Source organism: Elgaria multicarinata, chromosome 11 (assembly GCF_023053635.1).
Source record: "Elgaria multicarinata webbii isolate HBS135686 ecotype San Diego chromosome 11, rElgMul1.1.pri, whole genome shotgun sequence".
Lineage (NCBI taxonomy): Eukaryota > Metazoa > Chordata > Lepidosauria > Squamata > Anguidae > Elgaria > Elgaria multicarinata.
In genome coordinates, this window is record NC_086181.1 from 34,232,592 (window position 1) to 34,254,024 (window position 21,433).

At 46.4% G+C, this 21,433-nt stretch overlaps 2 protein-coding genes across 2 annotated transcripts in view; one reads left to right on the forward strand and one right to left on the reverse strand.

Annotated features, from left to right (window-relative positions):
- LOC134406774 (integrin alpha-X-like) overlaps positions 1-18,190 on the forward strand; it is a 41,068-nt gene extending 22,878 nt beyond the window's left edge. Inside the window, exons 14-30 of the mRNA XM_063138339.1 lie at positions 603-809; positions 1,976-2,106; positions 3,037-3,194; positions 3,838-3,989; positions 5,382-5,513; positions 6,831-6,904; positions 9,169-9,310; positions 9,404-9,517; positions 9,669-9,748; positions 10,546-10,629; positions 11,688-11,766; positions 14,254-14,361; positions 14,474-14,554; positions 15,435-15,551; positions 16,013-16,105; positions 16,453-16,563; positions 16,885-18,190. Of these exons, the coding sequence (XP_062994409.1) occupies positions 603-809; positions 1,976-2,106; positions 3,037-3,194; positions 3,838-3,989; positions 5,382-5,513; positions 6,831-6,904; positions 9,169-9,310; positions 9,404-9,517; positions 9,669-9,748; positions 10,546-10,629; positions 11,688-11,766; positions 14,254-14,361; positions 14,474-14,554; positions 15,435-15,551; positions 16,013-16,105; positions 16,453-16,563; positions 16,885-17,016 (1,995 nt within the window). The 3' untranslated portion in view covers positions 17,017-18,190. The remainder of the gene's footprint in view (positions 1-602; positions 810-1,975; positions 2,107-3,036; positions 3,195-3,837; positions 3,990-5,381; positions 5,514-6,830; positions 6,905-9,168; positions 9,311-9,403; positions 9,518-9,668; positions 9,749-10,545; positions 10,630-11,687; positions 11,767-14,253; positions 14,362-14,473; positions 14,555-15,434; positions 15,552-16,012; positions 16,106-16,452; positions 16,564-16,884) is intronic.
- LOC134406772 (integrin alpha-M-like) overlaps positions 16,008-21,433 on the reverse strand; it is a 49,743-nt gene continuing 44,317 nt past the window's right edge. The window contains exon 31 of the transcript XR_010025982.1: positions 16,008-16,056. The gene's annotated coding sequence lies outside the window, so the exon portion shown is untranslated. The remainder of the gene's footprint in view (positions 16,057-21,433) is intronic.

Here is a 21,433-nt window from a genome sequence, read left to right on the forward strand (position 1 = left end):
ATTTTTTTTTTTTAAAAAAAAACCAGCGTGAAGAAGCCATGGGACTTGGAAAAAGCTGTGGAATCTGCAAACTGGATCCACAGAAATCCAAATTCATTTGAATCCATGCTTTCCTCTTTAAGGCCCTGATTGGAGCTGGGGGGGCGGGAAGGACATGCCTCCAAAAAGCATGTCATTCACCCCCGGCATACTAATGGTGACCTTAGAGGGGAAAGCGTGTCATTCCAGGACATTATTGAAAATTACTGAAAATCTCCCCTGACACCCAGGATAGAACAAAAACCAGGACAAATCCTGGGAAATACAGACAGTTGGTCAACTTAAATTTTTCATTCTCTCCAGGGAGCCCTGGAAACTGTAGTTCCATGAGGGAAGTGGTTTTCTAAGATTTCCAGAACCATCCTTAAACTACAATTCCCAGGATTCTTTCGAGAAATTGTGACAGTTCACATTGGACTGAAACGAATATAAAGTTCACAGTGTAGATAGGCCTAGAGATGTTTGTTGTATTAGACAGAGGCCCTGGAGCAGGGTTTGCTGGCTGGGAACTGCGTTCCTTTGGCTCCCAACATTAAAATGTTTTCTTTGACTTCACTGTATAGAAGGAAGCTCTTCAATGTAGCCCAGCTTTGAAAGGGGTGGCAGGACACATATTCGCTCGCTTCGGAGCCAGCGTGGCAGAAATGGGTGACATCACCGGGGATGGATGGACAGATGTGGCGATCGGGGCTCCCATGGAGGATGAGGATGTAGGAGCCTTGTATATATTTTCGGGGAAACGAACATCTATTGTCCCCAAATACATCCAGGTGAGCTGAGCGCTACTTCCTGTCTACAAAGGATGTCCAGTACTTTTGCTTCCTCCCTGGGTCCCCTGCGTAATGCAGCGTCCCCCTTTCCCCTATTGTTTCTACACCCTGAGACCTTGCTTGATCTGAAATACATCTAGGATTTCTTCTTTACTAGCCATTTTCTCTGGAATTGCTGTCCTTTGTTCATGCACTTTTTACCGAGTCCCCAGATATGCTGTTATCAAATCATTAAAGTCTGGTCTTTTCTGTGTTGGCCTCTTGTTTCCCCCCCCACAAGATCTGATTTGGGTTCACTGTGTTTTACTGCATCTATCTATCTATCTATCCATCCATCCATCCATCCATCCATCTATGTCAGCATCAGCCTGCTCAGCGTGGAGAGGCAAAAAGCTATTGAGGCTTCGGGGGGCTCTTGTGTCTTTAATTAAACAATTTCTGCTTTTTGGTTTAGTCCATCTTATTTCTTTCTGTTGCTTGTGGCTGAGGGATAGTCTTATAATATGCCCTTTGAATAACTTCTCTTAATTGTACCAGTTTGGGTTTCTTTTTCCACCAGGAGCAAGCTTGAATTACTGGTTTCCTCGCATTATTTTTCCTCCATTTTTAATAGCAAAGCCGTGCTATTTCACTGTGAAAATATAGAAGTAGAAATGAAAGGAAAATTGCAATTGAAGCCTCTGCCGTTCCACTGGGGCTTTTCGGTTGCCAAGGTAGAAATGACTCCTTGTTATTCCCCACCCACTCTCATTAGCAAGTAATCAAACGGGCTGAACCTACAAAAAGGAAACTTTTGCTGAAGTTGGCTGGGAACTTTTGCTGAACAGGAATTCATTTTGAGGAAACGTTACAGGAGGGCATTGCTAAAATAATCTCACACCGTATTAAGTGCTGTGTGGGGGAACCTCCGTTTCAATCCCACACTTTCATCGAAATGTGAAAGAGCAATGCTTCAGCAGCACTAAGGGAACAGCATCCTCGGAGAGGAAAATTCTCTTGAGTTTTGTTGGAAATGTTTGCATTTGGTCTTACACCATTCCCTACGGGAATACTGTTGGGTTGAAGCTTTCTTAAAATGGAAGAAGTGCCAACCTTGTTGTTTTTATTAGTCACAAGAGTCTCTGATCCCACCTTCTTCTTCCTTGCCTCTCTCATCTTTTGTGCAGCGCATTGAAGGGTTGAGGTTTTCTGGAGGATTCTTGTACTTTGGCCAAGCGGTCAGTGGAGGAACAGACCTTACATTGGATGGACTGAAAGACATAGCCGTGGGACAACAAGGACAGGTCCTGCTGCTAAGGTGATGGTGGGAAGGATCCCCGCTCTTCCGCCCATTCTTCTTCTGTTCTCTCTGAACAGGAGATAATTAATTTCCAGGTATGGATATTTAGGCCCAGAGCCCTAGTAGAGAGGCGAGTTTTCTACAAATACAGTTTTGTATTTACTTTCTGAGGCCTAACTGCTTTAAAAAAAAGGAACTGAGCGGATGCTCGGGGGTTCTGCCCCTGATGCCAGATTCTGCACTTGCTCAGTGGAATTGCAGGCACATGGAAGATGTCATTTCTGATCACGGGGAGGGGGACGGGACTGGGCGATGGCTCCATCCGCCACTTTGGATGGCTTTAAAAAGGGATTGGATAAATTCCTGGAAGAGAAGGCTATCAATGGTTACTTGTCCTGATAGCTATGTGTCACCTTCAGTATCAGAGGCAGTAGGCCTACATACACCAGTTGCTGGGGAACATGGGTGGGAGACTGCTGCTGCACTCGTGTCCTGCTTGTGGGTTTCCCTAGATGGAGCCCCATTTTATTCCATCTAGGTCAGCGGTTCTCAACCTGTGGGTTGAGAACGACCCTTTCACAGGGGTCGCCTAAGACCATCGGAAAACACATATTTCCGATGGTCATTTATTTGTAATTAGAAATAAATATTTCGCAATATATAATTACATATTGTTTTTGTGATTAATCACTATGCTTTAATTATGTTCAATTTGTAACAATGAAAATACATCCTGCATATCAGATATTTACATTACGATTCATAACAGTAGCAAAATTACAGTTATGAAGTAGCAACGAAAATAATTTTATGGTTGGGGGTCACCACAACATGAGGAACTGTATTAAAGGGTCTCGGCATTAGGGAGGTTGAGAACCACTGATGTAGATGGAGCCCCTGCTCTGATCCATCAGGACTCTTCTTAGGTCTTTTTCTCCTTCCTTCTAGAACTCGCCCCGTTCTGCTAGTGAGAGTCTCCATTGAGTTCCAGCCTGCTTTGATCCCCATCTCAGTCTTCGACTGTCACGGGCCAGAATCTCTGGGGAGGGAGGCCAGCACAGCGGAAGTGTGTTTTACTGTTTCTGCGGCAACTGGCCATGCGCTAGGTGAGGACCCAATGCCTGCATGGGAAGGGAAGAGGGGGCGGGGAGGGGGGAAGCACTGATATAGCCCTTCTAGACTCCCAGATGCCCTCAAACATGTGCAGAGACACAGTTGATTCAAAAACTTGGGGCAGGGTGGGCAACGCTTTTTGGCCCTCAGGGTTCTGAGTGTGGGGTTGGGAGCAAATTGCACACAGGCACACACACACACACAGGGGTGGGAGGCTAAGCCTCTCCCCTCCACCCTATGATCCTGGCTGCATTGTGATCGTTGGGGGAGGGGTGTTGCATGTAGCCCGTGGGCTGCAGGTTGCCCACCCCTGATGCAGAGGGCAAGGTGGTACAGCCCTCTTCCTGGCTTGTACCACTTCAGAATGCACAGCTGAGAGAGAGAGAGGAAAATCCATCCTCTCTAGAGAGCTCATTCCACAGCTCGGGTGCCACAGCAGAGAAGGCCCTCCTCCTGGTAGCCACCCTCCTCTCTTCCTTTGGCAGGGGCTCACGGACAAGGACCCCCAAAGATGATCTTAGGGTCCAGGCAGGGACATATGATGTTCTCTTTGACTTCTTATATATTTCTTCTTAGCTTCTTCTTTGATGCCAACCACAATCCCTGCCTTTCCGCCCCCTCCCCTTCCCCGCCCAGGTGAAATGCTTAGTGACCTTCAGTACAGCCTGGCCCTGGACTTCGAGAGAATGAAGATTCGAGCCTCCTTCCAGTCTAAATCTGCTGTTCTCAGTGCCGGCTTCCCGATTGGCCTTGAGCAGAAATGCGAATATCACTCAGTCCAATTGCCTGTGAGTTGGCATCACGCTCTTCAGGACTTCCTTAAGATATTTTAGTACAATGTTAAGTTTGCAACGGAGTGGGGGGATCCAGTTCGTTTGCCTTTTGACTCTGCAAATGAACCTGTTTTATTTGTGTGGCCTGGTTTGCCACTAGGGCCAGATCTACACAGCGCCGTGAAGGCGTCCTGAAGGCGTTTGCGTGTGCCTCCAGTGCACCTTGAAACTGATTGTGTAGATCCTGCCTACCTGCTGGCCAGAAGAGACAGAGAAGGAGGCAGCGGCAGCGGCCCTGCATCGCCCCTCGCGGGGACGGGGCGAAAAGTTCCCGGGCTCGGCGGCCTCTTCGGCCAAGCTCTCCGACCCGGGGGGCTCTTTCACCGGAAGCAGGAGGCTGGCGGGGAGGTGGGCGCTGGTGGCGGTGGCGGCAAGGACTCCCCAGCGAAACTGTTGAGCCCGGGAACTTTTCGCCCCATCCCCGTGAGGGGCGATGCGGGGCCGCCGCCGCTGCCTCCTCCTCCGCCTCTTCTGGCCAGCAGGTAGGCAGGATCTACACAATCAGTTTCAAGGCGCACTGGAGGCGCACGCAAGCGCTTTCAGGTCGCTGTCTAGATCTGCCCTAGAGCGCACCACCCGCCTTGAGGCCAAGATCACCCGTACCACCAACCACAGGTCCACCCCGATTTTTCTTTGTAAAATACTAAGGCTTCTCTGCATGACTGGTTTAGTACCAGTACAGGTTTGGAGTTGCCAACTTTATTTCCTGGCTTCCGGATGCGTGACAGGCAGAAATCCAACTGATGCAGTCTTCTCCACTACTGCATCTCTGTGGTGCCGGTCCTATTTTGGGATGTTAAAGGCATGAAAGAAGACCTGACAGGGTATGAAATATGGCAACTGTTAAAGCACATGGTCCAACATTTTATGAATTTATTTACCCGAAGGCATTTTTTAGCCTGCTTTTCAGCCAGAGAGTCTCCCAGTTTGGATTAATAAAAATACAACCATCCTTGTACTCAGGCTTATAATCGTAAACAAAACACACACCATAAATTTGATGTGAGCATTGCTGATGCAGTTTTCTTCTGTCCTGCCTCAAAACCACACAGAAATGCAAACATCTGCGGAAATCTGGAGGTATCAGGGAATTCCGTCCCTATCTGCCTCAGTCCTATTCCCTTTATTTGCAGGGGGAGGGAGAAGTCTGGGGGAAATGTTGAAATATTTATAATATTCACTTGATTATGAATAGCGATCATGGATCTATCTTTTGGGCTGAGAAATATTATGCCGAATAGACCGTTCTTGATATTATTGTGCAGAAGAAAAAGAAACTCACTCTTGACGCGCAAGGAATTCTGCCTGCATTCATAATGCATTTCCAAAAACTATTGTGCCTGTTAGGTCTGCGTTGAGGATACCCTGGCTCCCATCAGCTTGCGGCTCAATTACACCCTCAAAGGGAGGCCCATCCCGAACGTCAAGGGTCTCCGGCCCATCTTGAGCAAAGATTCCCAGCAGATCTACATAGCACAGGTAACCGCGTTGCAAAATGAGAACCGGCAACGTTCTAGCAGTGGCTCTAGTTCAGCAGGCCTCCCCTCTCCTTCTTGTATGCCAGGGTGGGCAACCTCTCAGCCCTGGGGGCCACATGTGGTGGGGAAGGGGCTTTGTGCCAGCAGTGGACATGTCCAGAGCCACGGTGGGTGGGTCCCCCTTCCTGGGTGGGTGGGTCCGCCCCCTCTAGACCCAGCCAGCCAGCCAGCCATACACAGACATCCGGAGTCTTCCGCTGACTCACACTTCACTTCTGTGCTCTCACGTGCAAGCAAACGCACACTCACTCTCCTCTCTGTTTCAGTGTGCTCAGATGGGGAGGTTTAAAACTCCCCCCTGATGTACTGAGATCCCATCTTGCAGCTCCCCATCTCTCTGCTGTCCAGCTGGTTGGCACTGGGATGTGCCAAGTGGCGCACTCCTCAGGTGTTCCCAGCCCTCATCCGCTGAGTGGTGGGATTGTGGTGGTGGTGGGAGGGTTAGCGAAATGAATGGGAGTGGAGAGAGGCCCAGTGGGTGTGGAGCCCAAGACCCTGCCCGTATGTGCTGTATGCATGATGCTCACCATGGCCGCTGACATCCTCTTCTTGACAACCACGAAGGTGTCTATACATGGGGAAAGCCCCGGGGTGACTCTGCAGTGGTGCTGGGGGATGTGCACCTGACTTTTTCCTGTGGAGCAAGTTGACGATGGTGCATCTTCCTCTGTCGCCTTGCTCCGGACTTGCAGCGGAGGTGTGGCCAGGCTGATGGCGACCTCTGATTGGTCGCCATCTGCCCGGACAGGGGGTCAGGGTCAGGCCAGCAACCCGAATGGCCGCTGGAATGCCTCCGCACGTCATCTGGCATCAGGAGAAAAAAACAGCATCAGGGAAAGCTCCAAGTGGGGAAAAATGGATGGGGAGGGACGCACGCCCGGGGGGGGGAGCGGTGCTCGTGCGGTGCTGTGGCAGAGCGTGGAACGACACGCATGGGGGGGGCAGCTCCTCCTCCTCCTCTTCTGTTGCAAACCCCGCGCTCGCTCCTTGCAGTGGGGACAACCCCGCAGGAGCGCAAGTGCGGGAGTTTGGGGGCTCGTGGCACCAACGCGCCGTCGTATAGACATCCCCACGTTGCTTTGAGTTACTGTGCAAGCACAGTGGAAAACAAAGGGATTGTTACACATAAAAAGAAACAGGCCTAAAGGAAGTGGTGAGAGGGACAGAGCAAAGGAGAGTGTGGGGCCAGGAACAGGGCTCTCTCATCAAGGCGGTGGATGCTTGGCGTTTTATTTCGATCCCTCCCTCCTGTTTGCAGCTCCCCTTTGAGAAGAACTGTGGCAGTGATGGGAACTGTGAAGACAATTTACAAACCTCGTTTACTTTTTCCGGGTAGGAGAAACATTCTCTCTTTCTCTCTCTCTCTCTCTCTCTCTCTTCGCCTCTCCGTTATCTGCACCTGGCTTGACTGGGCATCAGGCCTCCAAACCACGCATTTCTTTTTCTGATGGCTTTGGTCACTCCGATGAGGACATTTTTCTAAGCTTTGAGGATAGTCAGAGTTTCCTTAATTCCCACTTTGATTGGCTTATTCTTCCCTCATTTATGTGTTTTCTAGATTAAACTTCATCTTGTTTGCCCTCATCCATCCTAAAACTGATCATATCACGCCAGTCCTTCTACAACTTCATTGGCTGCCAGTCCAGGTCCGGGCCCGATTCAAAGTGCTGATACTAACATTCAATGCCCTAAACGGTTTGGGGCCAGGGCAGGATCTACACTACTGTTTTAAAGCGCTTTATAACAGTTATAAAGCGCTTTAACTGCTTTAAAGCGCTATAAAACTGTTATAAAGCGTTTTAAAGCAGTAGTGTAGATCTGGCCCAGGTTATTTGAAGGAACGCCTCCTCTCATATGTGCCTGCCCGGACCTTAAGATCATCCAAAGATCATCCTTAAGATCCTTAAGATCATCCACGGTCCTTCACCGTGAGCCCCTGCCAAAGGAAGTGAGGCAGGTGACTACTAGGAGGAGGGCCTTCTCTGCTGTGGCACCCCAGTTGTGGAACGAGCTCCTCAGAGAGGTTCACCTGGCGCCTACATTGTTTTCTTTCCATCGCCAGCTGAAGACCTTTTTATTTTCTTAGTATGTTAACTTAAATTTAAACTTTGCTGTTTTAATCTCATATTTTAACCTATATTAATTATTGCTGTGTGGTTTTATTCTGGTTGTGCTTTTTATATTGTATTTCGTATGTGTGTTTTAAATTCGTTGGTTGTTTTTATGCTCTTCGTGGTTTTTAATTTTTGTGAACCGCCCAGAGAGCTTCGGCTATTGGGCAGTATAAAAATGTAATAAATAAATAAATAAATAATAAACTGCCTCCCGACACCTGTTCAGGGTTTCCACAGTCTGCCTGACACCAGTTGCAGGGAACGAGAGGTAGAGCTGAGTGTCATCTGCAAACCGATGACATTTTAGCCCAGCCTTCCCCAACCTCGTGTCCTCCAGACGTTTTGGACTTGAACTCCCAACTGCCCCAGACAGCATGTCCAATGGTCAGCAATCCTGAGAGTTGTAGTCCAAAACATCTGGAAGGTACCACGCTGGGGATGGCTGCTTTAGCCCAAAGCTTAGAATGACTTCTCCCAGTAGCATTTTGTAGACGTTAAAAATAGGCTGACCATATGAAAAGGAGGACAGGGCTTCTGTATCTTTAACAGTTGTGATGAAGAGGGAATTTCAGCAGGTGTCATTTGTATGCATCCAGCACCTGGTGAAATTCCCTCTTTGTTACAATACTTAAAGCTACAGGAGCCCTTCCCACTTTTGTATCTAGTCAGTCTAGTATAGCTCCTGCAGCTTTAAGTGTTGTGATGAAGAGGGAATTTCCCCAGGTGCTGTATGTATACAAATGACACTGGCTGAAATTTCCTCTTGATCACAACTGTTAAAGATACAGGAGACCTGTCCTCCTTTTCATATGGTCACCCTATTAAAAACATAGGGGACCCCAAAGGTCAATTAAAGCATAGAACCCTGAGGGACCCCAAAGGTCAATCGCCATGAGGCAGAACAGGAGTTCCCCCAGTACCATCTTCTGGATAGGGTCCTCCACAAAGGACTGGAGCCTCCATAACCTCCTGCCTTACAGTCCTGCCTGGAATCAAAGTTGCAAATATCGAATATTATCAATGGCAAGTAATCGTGATGGCTATATATTCCCTCCTGTAGCAGACGCAGAACGCCTCTCTAATTCAGCCATGAGGGAACATGAGCAGGAGGGCGCCATTACCTTCTCGCCCTGCTTGTGGGCTTTCTATTGGAGCATCTGGTTAGCCAATAAGGGAACAGAATGTTGGACTAGCTCAGCAAGTCCAACACGCTTGTCAAGTTTTACATTCTTACCATGTTTTCGGCCGTGATGTCCGGCAAAATGAAGCACTTCGGCATTTTTTGGCTTAATGTTGTTGAACGTAAATATTAACACGTACTCTGAGTGTGCTGGTTTTACTTTCATTCCAATGGTGTGTGTAAGGATTTCAGGGTCAGAGGGAAGGGGCTAAAAGCTCTTGGATTCTTGAAAAGCTACGTATGAAATCTCTAATCAGACTTCTCCCACCACCCCTGACTTTTTTGTTGCTGTTCCCAATCAGCCTTGGCACGCTAGTGGTAGGCCAGACTCCCGAGCTGAATGTAACAGCTTCTATCTGGAACCATGGAGAGGACTCTTACAGCACCACACTGAGCTTCTTCTACCCAGCCGGGGTGTCCTACCGCAAGGTCACATTTCTGCAGGTAGGTGGAGCCGAGGGGATGCAGGGGGGGTGGGATCCTGTTTAAAACCGATAGCTGCACACTCATGAACTTTGGACGCTCCACTCTTTTCAGGGCAGCAGGAAGGTTGTGAGCGTTAAGTGCCACTCAGTGCCTGCCTCTGAAGAAGATGCCAACAGGAACACCACCTGTAATGTCAACCACCCCATTTTCTGGAGCGGGGGAGAGGTAGGCCCTCCTTATATTCTTATAATTAATTGCCATGAGATGTGATGATGGCTACATCTCGACTTGTTCTCTACATCTGAAGGAAGACATTAAAATCTTCACATATGGGAATATTAACTCATACTACTCCCCGTGCGTTTGTATGTTTCAGGCTATCTTTGTCGCCACATTTGATGTCTCCCCGGATGTTGATCTAGGGGACAATCTGCAGGTCATGGCCAGAGCCAACAGGTGACACTTCCACTGCAGGGCCTTGCGGGTTAATATGTTCCAACGCAGTTTGGTGTTTCTGATGGTGCAATGGAGCCTGGTGGAGAAAAACAAAGCCCATTTTGGGGTGGGGAGGGAGAGGTGTGGAACAGACCTGATTGGTGTTTCAAGGTGTGATTTGATTCAGGCACACGGAACCTGCCCCTCTTTTTCAGTGGGCTCAGCCCTGGAGTGTGTGACGCTCCATTGCTTTGAAACTGTGTTCCAGGGAGACCCTGGAGTTTCTTTGAGAGCTTATCAGGGGCTCCACAATGGGAAGATCACGAAAGGCAAAGGAGCTTCCCTTGAAGATGGTTTACTACAGAGGAGGGCCAGGATCTCGTCTCGATCCTCCCAGAGTGCAGGACACGGAATAACAGGTTCAAGTTAAAGGAAGCCAGATTCCAGCTGGACATCAGGAAAAACTTCCTGACTGTTAGAGCAGTACGACAATGGAATCAGTTGCCTGGTTAGGTTGTGGCCTCTCCCACACTAGAGGCCTTCAAGAGGCAGCTGGCAAGCATCTGTCAGGGATGCTTTAGGGTGGATTCCTGCATTGAGCAGGGGGTTGGACTCGATGGCCTTGTAGGCCCCTTCCAACTCTGCTATTCTATGATTCTATGATTCTACCTATCAGTATTGATCATCTCCTGCAATGGGTCTGGGGATCTACACAATGAAGCTATAAAGGCTGCCTAGTGCCCCCCCCCCCCATGTGAATTGAGTGTTCCCGTCTCTCTTTTTTTAATTGTCTTTCTTTCCCCCCCCCACTTGTCCAGTGAAAATGGTGGCCGCATCACGAAGGATATGGTTCATCAAGCAGATTTGCCAGTCAAATATGCTGTGTACATCGTTGTCACCACGTAAGTGACTACGGGTGCTTTATAAATTGTGTAGCAAAAATAAAGCAAGTTATGGGGTTATTTCAACCACTAATCTTTTCAGAAGAAATGTTCAGGAAATATCATACGGAAACCTTAAAAGTAAACTTTTTGATAAAATGGTAGGTCTTAAAAATACGTAATGAGCTTTTTGTGTAGAATTGAAGGAGAAACATATATATATATTAAACGGACGGTTACTTAGAGCTTCATCCCACGTACCTGCTTCCCTCAGATTATCCCTGTAGCGCTAAACTTTTGCTGTTGTTGTTTTTGCTAGTGGGCGACAGCGATCCTTTGCATACCAGGAAGTGAGTTTAAGGGGGGAAATGTAAGAAAATCATAAAAAATCAACGGATGACCCAATTCAATTCAAATTTGGTATGCTTAAAGCTCTCCCTAATATTTATTAATGTGCCAATCTTGGTGTCTTTATCTTTAAAGCTTACACAGATGTAAGCATTTCTTTAAAATCCTGCACCTGAGCCCCGGCGGTGGCTCAGAAGATACGCTCAAAAAGCAGGGGCTGAATATGTTGAATCTTTTCTCTTTGAAGCACAGTTAAAGCAGGCTGCATGGGAGTACTTCACAATCAAAGCAGATTATAAGGTGGAAAACTTCTGAGTCCTTTGCATGCAATTCGCAGAGATTGCACAGTATAACGCTGGTGTGATAAAGCTCTTAGAAAAATGGGCGAAAGTGTTTGCGGTGGCGGCCATTTTGCTTTTCGCATGCAGCGCTCAAACGCACCATTTTCGAGAGCGACACCATCGAAATTACGTTTCTCCAAGGACAAACGAAGAGATTGAGACCACTCCCACACTTGCATCATCAAGTAGCCCACGGGAGCCTATTTTTGTACATTTGACAGCTGACTATTAGGGAGAAAGCAGGGCGTGCGGAATTCCCTCCTACAGACACTGCCCTCCCCACGCACCCCCTTGTCCAAGGACACAGCCTCTGAAATTTCCCTTTCCCATCATCCTCATCATCTAAGCCCCTTCTCCACTGATGTTCATTTCTCTCTTCTATTGTCCAAGCATCGAGGACTCAACCAAGTATGTCAACTTCACAGCCAGCCAGGAGGAAGCAAGCAGGAGCATAGAGCATCGCTATGAGGTGAAGGGCAAAGTGGGCGGCTTCGGTGTGCTGGGAGGTTTGGAGGGTACAGCAGGGAGAGGCTGATGGGGAACGAGGGGCAAGAATGATGAGACCTCATCTGAAACGGCCAGTCCAGCGAAGTGAAGTCCATTGCATTGACAGTGAGGATACTTAGAACCAGAGTTCCTATGTACATGTCATGTGCTGAGCTGTCGTTACTTCTCTCGAGAATACAGGAAATTGTACTTTGGGGAAAAAAGGAAAGGAACCTCTTGTGCAAGCACTGAGTCATTACTGACTCTTGGAGGGACACCAGCTTTCGCTGACGTTTTCTTGGCAGGCCTTATAGCGGGGTGGTTTGCCGTTGCCTTCCCCGGCCGTGATTACCTTTCCCCCAGCTAACTGGGTACTCATTTTACCGACCTCGGGAGGACGGAAGGCTGAGTCGACCCGAGCCGGCTGCCTGAGAACCAGCTTCCGCTGGGATCGAACTCAGGCCATGGGGAGAGTTTCGGTTGCAGAAACTGCTGCTTTACCGCTCTGCGCCACACGAGGCTATTGTACTTTGGGGTAGTGATAATTTTTTGGTTATCCACCTCAACCCCCAAACTAGAGTTTCCAGGGAAGTGGGACATACTCTTGAAGTCCGTAGTGCGAATGCTCCCATAAAGAGGGTAGGGTTAGGTTTGGGCTGGTTCCGTTCTTAGGGCGGGCAACGAGTTGGGAAAAGGAATTGTACCATCTCAGGTTATTGGGGGAGGTCACATTTTTGAATGCTCCCCTAAAAAAAACACTGGCTGCATGTAAAAAATGAGCCCAGCAGGGAATAACCTGAGCTTGCCTTTTCTCTGGTTTGTTTTTGTTTTTATGTGCAGAAAAATTGTTTTACATAAGGAGCATTAAAAAGGGATATCCCCTATATCTCCTACTTGCAATGGTGCAATCATCTCTGCCGTTTAATTCTGCTGCACAAGTAGACCAGGTCTTAGGCTGAATCTACTGAGGTGTTAGAAATGGACTGTAGCTTAGAGGGCTATAAGTGAAGATGCCACTTTTGCATGTTCCCTTATGTACACACACACACACACACACACACACACACACACGCACGCACACACACACTGTAATCACTTTAAGAACTGGTGCTTGGCTTTCCTTGTTTTCCTCTTCCCACCCCATCTCTATTTCCTTTTGTACCATGACTTTTAGATTGTATTCCTGAGGTCAGGAACCATCTCGATTTTTCTTCTTTCTCTCTCATGTAAGCTGCTTTTGGAGCTTGTTCAGCTAAAGAGCAGAGTGAAAATCCTTAAATAGTAATAAAATAAACAAATAAATAAACATTCCCTATTAATAGAAAACTAGCATATCAGGGGGGAGTTCTTGCCCAGCCCTTTGCTTGACATGCTGGTTTTCAAATTGTGTGGAGTGTTTAACACAGAGAAGCATTAAAAAATGTGAATGCCCCCACCTGCAACCTCCATTGGTAGAGTTGGATTCTACCACCCTTCGTTGCATGTAGACCAGGCTTAAGAGGTTCATCACATGAGGCTGAAATCCCACATTCTTACCAGGACTTTCTGCTTCTGGAGTCTTTGAGGGATTAAGATAGGCTTCTTTACAAAGTGTTGGTCATTACCTTTAAAGCCGTACATGGTTTGGGTCCAGGTTACCTGTGGGATCGCCTTCTCCCATACAACCCACCCCACACACTCAGGTCCTCTGGGGAGAACTTATTTCAGCCAGCCAAAACTAGGCTGACAACTGTTACCCAGAAGACCTTTTCTTCTGTTGCCCCCAGACTGTGGAACGGCCTGCCAGAGATTTGTCAACTTAACTCTCTCTCCGAGTTTAAGACAGCCAGAAAGACTAATCTCTTCTGGCAGGCCTGCCCAGATGAATTTTAAACCTAAGAATTTTTAAAGATGTATTGATTGTTATTTTGTATTGGTTTTATATGCTCTTTTAATTAATTTTATGTATTTGATTGATATTGTATTGTTGTACTAAAGTTGTTCCCCGCCTCGATCCAAAGGGAGAGGTGGGTAAGAAATAAATAAATAAATTATTATTATTATTATTATTATTATTATTATTATTATTATTATTTATACAGGCGGACATGTGATTTGCAATCAAGGACTTCTGTCCTCGGCAAGCTCTATAAGTTTCATTTTACAGTCACTAGATGGCGCTGTAACTATAGCGCTATGCCATCATTTCGCACAGCCAATAGATCAGAATAATGTCCCTTACTGCGTTACCGCTGATCTTCTTGAAAGTGGGATAAAGGTCATAAACCACAGGAGGCGCTGAGGTTGATGATGTCATGTAAAGGAGCCACAAACTTCCATGAGTGACCAGTCTTGATTGCACAATATAAGCCCCACATGGAGAACCTCTAAATGCTGGGACAGGGAGAAGTTAGCATGGCTTATAGCAAGGCTGAGATCCAAGACCGGTATGTGTTCTACCTGCATTGAGCAGAAACCGATTCCGTTTCAGGTGAAGAACCTCCGTGAACGAAGAATCCCCTTTTCGGTGACATTTCAGATCCCCGTGAAACTGAAAGGGATCCAGGTGTGGAACGTGTCTCAGGTCATCCCCTCTGAGGTATGCTTATTCTCTCTTCTGGAATTGCCTGGTAACTCCATTTACCCTACCTTGGGATTCATGAGTTGGGTATTAAGGAACAATGAATTCTTGAAATGTTTTTCTTCTACAGCCCCAGCTCACTAAGTGTGTCTTGGAAAGAGAAACTACAGGCGTCAAGGATTTTCCGGGGCAAAAGGACCCCCCACTTTTGGTGAGTGCTCTGTAGCATTGTTTCCACCACACACTCAGCTGCATTTCATAGCTATCTGCCAAATATACTGGTTCAAGTATGGCCAGGGTTAATCATAGAATCATAGAATAATATAGTTGGAAGGGGCCTATAAGGCCATCAAGACCAACCCCTTGCTCAATGCAGGAATCCACCCTAAAACATACCTGACAGATGGTTGTCCAGCTGCCTCTTGAAAGCCTCTAGTGTGGGAGAACCCACAACCTCCATAGGTCGTTGGTTCCATTGTCGTACTGCTCTAACAGTCAGGAAGTTTTTCCTGATGTCCAGCCGGAATCTGGCTTCCTTTAACTTGAGCCCGTTATTCCATGTCCTGCACTCTGGGAGGATCGAGAAGAGATCCCGGCCCTCCTCTGTGTGTTCTGGATGCTCAGTTAAAAATAAAGGTTTTCGAGAATAATTCTGCAATTTGTCTAGATTGTACACAATAAGCAGACTTGCACGTTGTCTCTTGACATGAATGATGGCTAGAAATTTGCTGCATTCCATAGCTGTGGCTGAGAGGGAGTCACCATAAATACTGGTTCAATGATGGCCGCGCAAGTCGAGATGTGGAAGCTCAATTTTTATTTTTAAAATGATGCCCCAGGATCACTGTGCAATTCATCACACATTATACATATTAGCCGGACTTGTAGATGGTCTCTTGACACGGATGATGGTTACATAGAAAATTGTGATTATTTTTTCATGAAGAAAGTGGGTACCTTCAGGATGTCGAATTCTTCAGCCAGAATTGAGATTACAGGACAGCACACAGCCCAGGTTGATAATCTTTATGCTCAGCTATGAATTGTTTTCCTTTTGGCCTGACCCAGGGGTATCTTTCCATCTCCCTCAGGACTGCTCTGTAGCCTCCTGCAAGGTGATCCGCTGTGATGTTCCATTGCTGGAGTTACGGAAAAAGCCGCTGGAGTTCAGGATCAAGGGGGACTTCAGTTTCCAGTGGGCATCTCAGGTACAGTGGTTGCTTCTGGGGCGGGGGCGGGGGGTTTGCAATAAAGAGGGGAGGGGAGGAAGTACTTCAACATGAGGCTGAACAATGCACAAAAACACTTTGCTAATGAACACTCTGCTAATTTAACAGAGCGGGGAAAGATAAGCCCCCAAGGTAGCAATACGTCAACTTAACTGTCATAAACAAACTCTCATGACGGACTAGCAGGTGGAATGTTCCGGTCACCTTGGGAAGCTACCAGCTAGCCTGCAATACATGTAATACATTTACACTTATATACACAACTCACATACTGTTGTAACTCCAGCAATTAACGTGCACTCCTGTTCCAATCCCAGAGCCAGTCACCCCTCACTGCCTGGAAAGGAATTCCTGTTTTAATTTTTGATTCTTGCTTGGTGGAACCTCTTGGCCAAAGAGCCTCCCATCTCTCTCTGGGGGTATTTTCTTCTCTCTCCCAGATCCAGCAGAAGAAAATAACCTTGGTGAGCTCTGCAAAGATTTCCTACGATGAGAAAAAATACACGGAGAAGGAGGGTTTTTCGCAGTCCCAGGTAAGTTGTGGGGGGAGAGAAAGAGGCCCAGTATTGGGCAAAAGGCAGGATACAAATAATAATAATAATAATAATAATAATAACAACAACAACAACAACAACAACAACAACAACAACAACAAATAATGAGAGCACCAGCATCACCCAGTGCTCACAGCTGGGTTCTAATGTCCTGAGCTTTCTGCAAAGGGCATGTCGTCCGGGAGGCAAGGGCAGAGGACGGGCAGCTGGCCCCCTTGGGCTTCCTTCTCCAGCACTTGGGAGAAGAGGGGATTCTCTAGGGTTCGTGAGCGGCATCAGGGGGCCTGGGTTCAGCCTAGCCCTGCCCATCTTCTTCCCACCCTTAGGTGCAGACGGTGGTGGAGCGCATAGAGATCTACAACTACGTGCCTGTAATTGTTGGCAGCACCATTGGGGGCCTTGTCCTTCTGGCTGTCCTTGCAGCTGTCCTCTACAAGGTGAGGTGGAGCTTCTAAAAGAAACGGGTGGGGGCTTCATCTGAGCTGTCCCCATCATCGTGGCCCGTTGCTGTAGGAGAACTGACGGAGTGAGAGAGTGCCTCTAAGCATGTTCAGAGACCTCTTTTCTCACCGCTGGAATGATCCTAGCTGATCACCGGATATCTGGGCATTGAGGAAATAGCCTCTGGACCAATCAGCTTTGCTCTTCTTAGAAATGAAGCTTTAAGGCCTGAAGCCTTTTGCCCTGGGGATGCCAGCATCAATAGACTCAATGTTTATCTTTCTTTCACTTGCTTCTCTCTCTCTCTCTCTCTCTAGATCGGGTTTTTCAAACGTCACTATAAGCAGATGATGAATGATGATGGAGCTGGCGATGAAACCACCAGTCCGCCCAATCCCACCCAGGAAGGCACCGACTCTTCCCCGCCTAGCCAAGGCACAGTCTACTAACAACCCTTCTGGGTCCCCTAAGACTGTTTGGCACTTTGGGGCAGGCACCTTTCACAAGCCTGTTTTTAAGAACAACAGCAGCCCTCCTCTGCTGTACTATCCAGTGACAAATATTCAGAGGTGCCCAGCCTTTGAAGATGGAGTCTCCATTTAGCCATCACGGCTCGTTGATAAATCTATCCTCCATGAACTGGTTTCATCCCCTTTAGAGGTCATCTAAACTAATGGCTACCATCACTTCTTGTGGCATCTCTCCTTAACCAGAGGGTTCCGTCCTTCTTCACACAGTCGTACTGGACTGGTGAGAAAATGCAAACACATCTGCATGTTTGAAGAGCACAGGGTCAAAGCACGTTTTCTTTGCTGGGGAAAAACGTTATCACAAGTATGGAACTTAAATAACCGTGTTGAAAGAAACATAGCATTACAGGTGGTCCCCAGTGTAATGTATCACATTTTGCAAGAGAATTGTATGGCTTATTCTGGGTTTTCTGTGTCTGTCTAATGTGGGTTGATAGGAGAGAGGATTGCAAAATGCACTTGAGGATGTCAGACTATGAGCTCCATCAGGCGAGCGTTTTATTGCATGCACCTTACTGGGCACTCATGGATTTTCGTGGGTCCCTCTCATGACGTTGTCTACCTCCCGCGTACCCTTCTAGCCTTCTTCGTGGACAAAAAACACCTCAGTAAGTCTGACTTATTTTTGAAGACAGAAGTTGCCGCTATCTCTTGCTATGTGCAGGAGAAGCAGTGCAATCAAAACGGCCCGCTGAATGGGCCACGTGCATGTTGTTTACTTCCTCTTTAAAATGAGGAAGTAATGAGGGCAGAGAAGTGACGGTAAGCAATCGTGATTTCCTCCCGTGTGATGACACTCTAAGCTTGTCTCAGAAGAGTTTTGGTCCAGAACCCACTGTAAAAGTAGGGGAAAGGAATCTATTCTCACTGGTCATTTATGGTAGCAGAAGAATTTGTGCACTAGAGTCCTATAAAACCAGAAACCGGTGTGTGTGTATTTCTCTAGTCTTTTTAAAGTTAGGTGTTTAATTGTCGAACTGGTTCAAAATATTGGAAATGCGATCACCCAGGTGAGATAAGTTGGGTGGTTTGTCTGTAACATTCCGGAGGATTTTGATTTGTATTTATAACGGAGCTTGGTGTTATAGAAAAAGCTGTTCACAAAGTGTATTTAAGAGAAATGCATTTTTGATCTATTTGGTCCCTGATAGGAAGCTAATAAATTATATTGTAACAGATGAGCATGTATTATTATGTTATTAATGGGAACTGGTCGTGCATCTGCCTGATCCCTGCAGTTTCTCTTACGATATCAGCCAGAGATAGATCTTGGGACTTTCTTTGGGCCTCTTAACAAGTTCCTTTTCATAGATGGGGGACCGAGGTAACAGGAAGTCACTCTTTGGGACTAAGCTGGATATGGGTGAGAGCTAGGCAATGATGTCATTGCATGCTGCATCTTCATGCACCCTGATGTCATATCACTTATATAATATGCATTGTCTGTGAATGTTCAATACAGCACCCTTGAAGTACAGTACAGTAGAAGCTACAGAGTTGGTAGTGATGAGAGATGGAGCTAGCAATAAGAAAACTCTGGATTCTTACAGTGTCAGAAAGGGGAACGGCCAGGATCAGAGGGACAACTGAAAGCAAATGATGTTGTGGGAGGAACGTGAAGGCACAAAAATTGAGGAAAACTCTGCCAAACCAGTTTAGCTGGAAGTGTCAAAGCGTTGGGAAGTGTGGAAGAATTCTTCTAAAAACGTCTTTCTCAGACACCCAATTTCATACTGATATAAGACTCTTGAGAAATTTCAGTGCAGACCTTACTACTATATCTAGGGTGACCATATGAAAAGGACTACAGGGTTCCTGTATCTTTAACAGTTGCGTAGAAAAGGTTATTTTAGCAGGTGTTATTTGTATGCATGCAGCACCTGGTGAAAGTCCCTCTTCATCACAACAGTTAAAGCTGCAGGAGCCCTGCCTGCTTTTGTATCTGGTCACTCTAGTTATACTCCTGTAGCTTTAACTGTTGTGATGAAGAGGGAATTTCACCAAGTGCTGCATGGATACAAATGAGAGTTGCTGAAATTCCCTGTTTCTATGCAACCCTGTCCTCCTTTCCATATGGTCACCCTAACTATATCGTGTTACTAGGATGTTCTGTGCAGCTTCCCCACAAGAGCCCTTGGGCACAAACTCTTGGTGAATGTCTGACATTCATGGTTTTAGCATTTAAGAATTGCAGAATGAAATGCTTGCAGTATTAACAGGGCACTGTACCCAGGAAGTCCACAACATTGCCTAGGTATTATCTGGGAGCCACCTCTTTGCTACTGGCCTTCCTTGTGGGTCTTTAGGGTTACTGGACTCAATGAGTGGCTTTTATCAGAATATGTTGGTGGCTTTCAAACCTCCTATCCCCAAGGAAACCAGTTCACATTCATTTATCCATGGAGGAACACTGCAGAAGACACTAGGGCATGTTTTAGTGTGACATAAGTGTGTGTGGGGAGCTGGCCAGGCTGTTGGGCCTTTAGTTGCCTCTTAAAGTGAAGTGCGCACTTTAGAAAGTATCCATTACTCCCCTTCTGGTGTACATTGCTTGGGAAGACCAGTAGTGGTCAGCAAGCTATTTTAATGGGAAGCTGTCCACCATTACTGATCACCTCATAGAATCATAGAATAGTAGAGTTGGAAGGGGCCTATAAGGCCACCAAGTCCAACCCCCTGCTCAATGCAGGAATCCACCCTAAAGCATCCCCGACAGATGCTTGTCCAGCTGCCTCTTGAAGGCCTCTAGTGTGGGATAAACCACAACCTCCCTGGGTAAATGGTTCCATTGTCGTACTGCTCTAACAGTCAGGAAGTTCCTCATCAAGGAACCCCTGATAAAGTCACCGACTGGGCATAAACTGAGAGGCAGGCAGCTGCCATGCTGACAGGAGAAAGGGAGATAGTGCCACCAGGAAGAACACTGCTATAGAGACACGACAGTGGCTTGTGCCCCTGGCTGTGGGGTGAAGGGGGTGGGGGCATGTATGCTTGGTTGATAGAACTGCTATTCCCCTGGAATATGTACATGGCTTCTCAGTTCTCATCTTCCTTTGGAATCCTAACTGCCACATCCATCCATCAATTTCCAGTTTTTTCGCCTATTTCCGCTGTGTTGTCATTAAGAAGCTGGTGTCAAAGAAGAACCAAGAAAAATGCAGTTTGAGGATTAAGTGTGAAATGACACTTGCTACCCTTGAGTTTTTTTCTACTTAATTTTTGTGAACCGCCCAGAGAGCTTCGGCTATTGGGCAGTATAAAAATGCAATAAATAAATAAATAAATAAATAAATAAATAAATAAATATAAGAGTCCAAAGAACCTATAAGTCATTTGGGGCTCATTCACAGCAATATATCAGTGCCCTGTGTTCCCCTTCCCCCAACAGACATCCTCCACAATCTGTAAGCTTTTATTTTAATTCGTGAGCTTTTACTCTCCCATTTTTGTTCTGCATACCTGGCCGCAAACTAGTCTTTTATAAATTGGACCTGAACAATCATTTTGTGTCTTAACTTTAATAATAATAATAATAATAATAATAATAATAATAATAATAATAATAATGCTTAATGCAAAGGGCTGATGGCTTAAAAATGTTATTCATGAGTTAGATTATGTTTTTATTGTGGAAAATTGAAGGGCTTTTAATTCACAATAATTGTCACTCCAAGATCATCAGCTTTGCTTTTTTTGTTTCAGAAATGAGGATGACATCAGAATTTGGATGGGATAAGGCGGGATGTGAACTGTGGGAAGCAATCTATTTGGGACTGAGTGGGTTGTGGGTAAGAGTTGTCATTATACAATGATGTCTCTGCATGGTGCACCATGATGTTATGTCACTATATAATATACACCAACTGTGATTGCTAAATGCAGTACACTCTGTGCTGTTTGCTGATGTAGAGGCTGGCAGCTAGCAGTAGCAGAACTCTGGGTTCTAACAGTGTAAGAAAGGGGATGCTTTAGCATCTGATAGAACATGGAGGCACAAAATTAAGGAAAACTGTACCAAACCAGCTTAGGTGAAAGTGTTGACATTTTGGGAAGGGTATAAGATTTTTTGCCAAAATGGTCTTTCTTTCTCAAACACCAATCAATCCCAGTGAAATTTCAACACACACTTAACTACCATATCAGACTTTACTTGCAACCTATTCAAACAGCTGCATTCTTATTTTAGTAATGTATCCATTAGACTAGTCCCTGCTACAGCCCTTAGAGGACTGGATTTTCTGAGCTTGGTTTGAGACCACCTATAAATAGATCCCAGGAATCCAAGGGAAGGGGAGGGTGGTTGTTTCCTGGGCTGCAAGCCAACCTTAGTGAGACC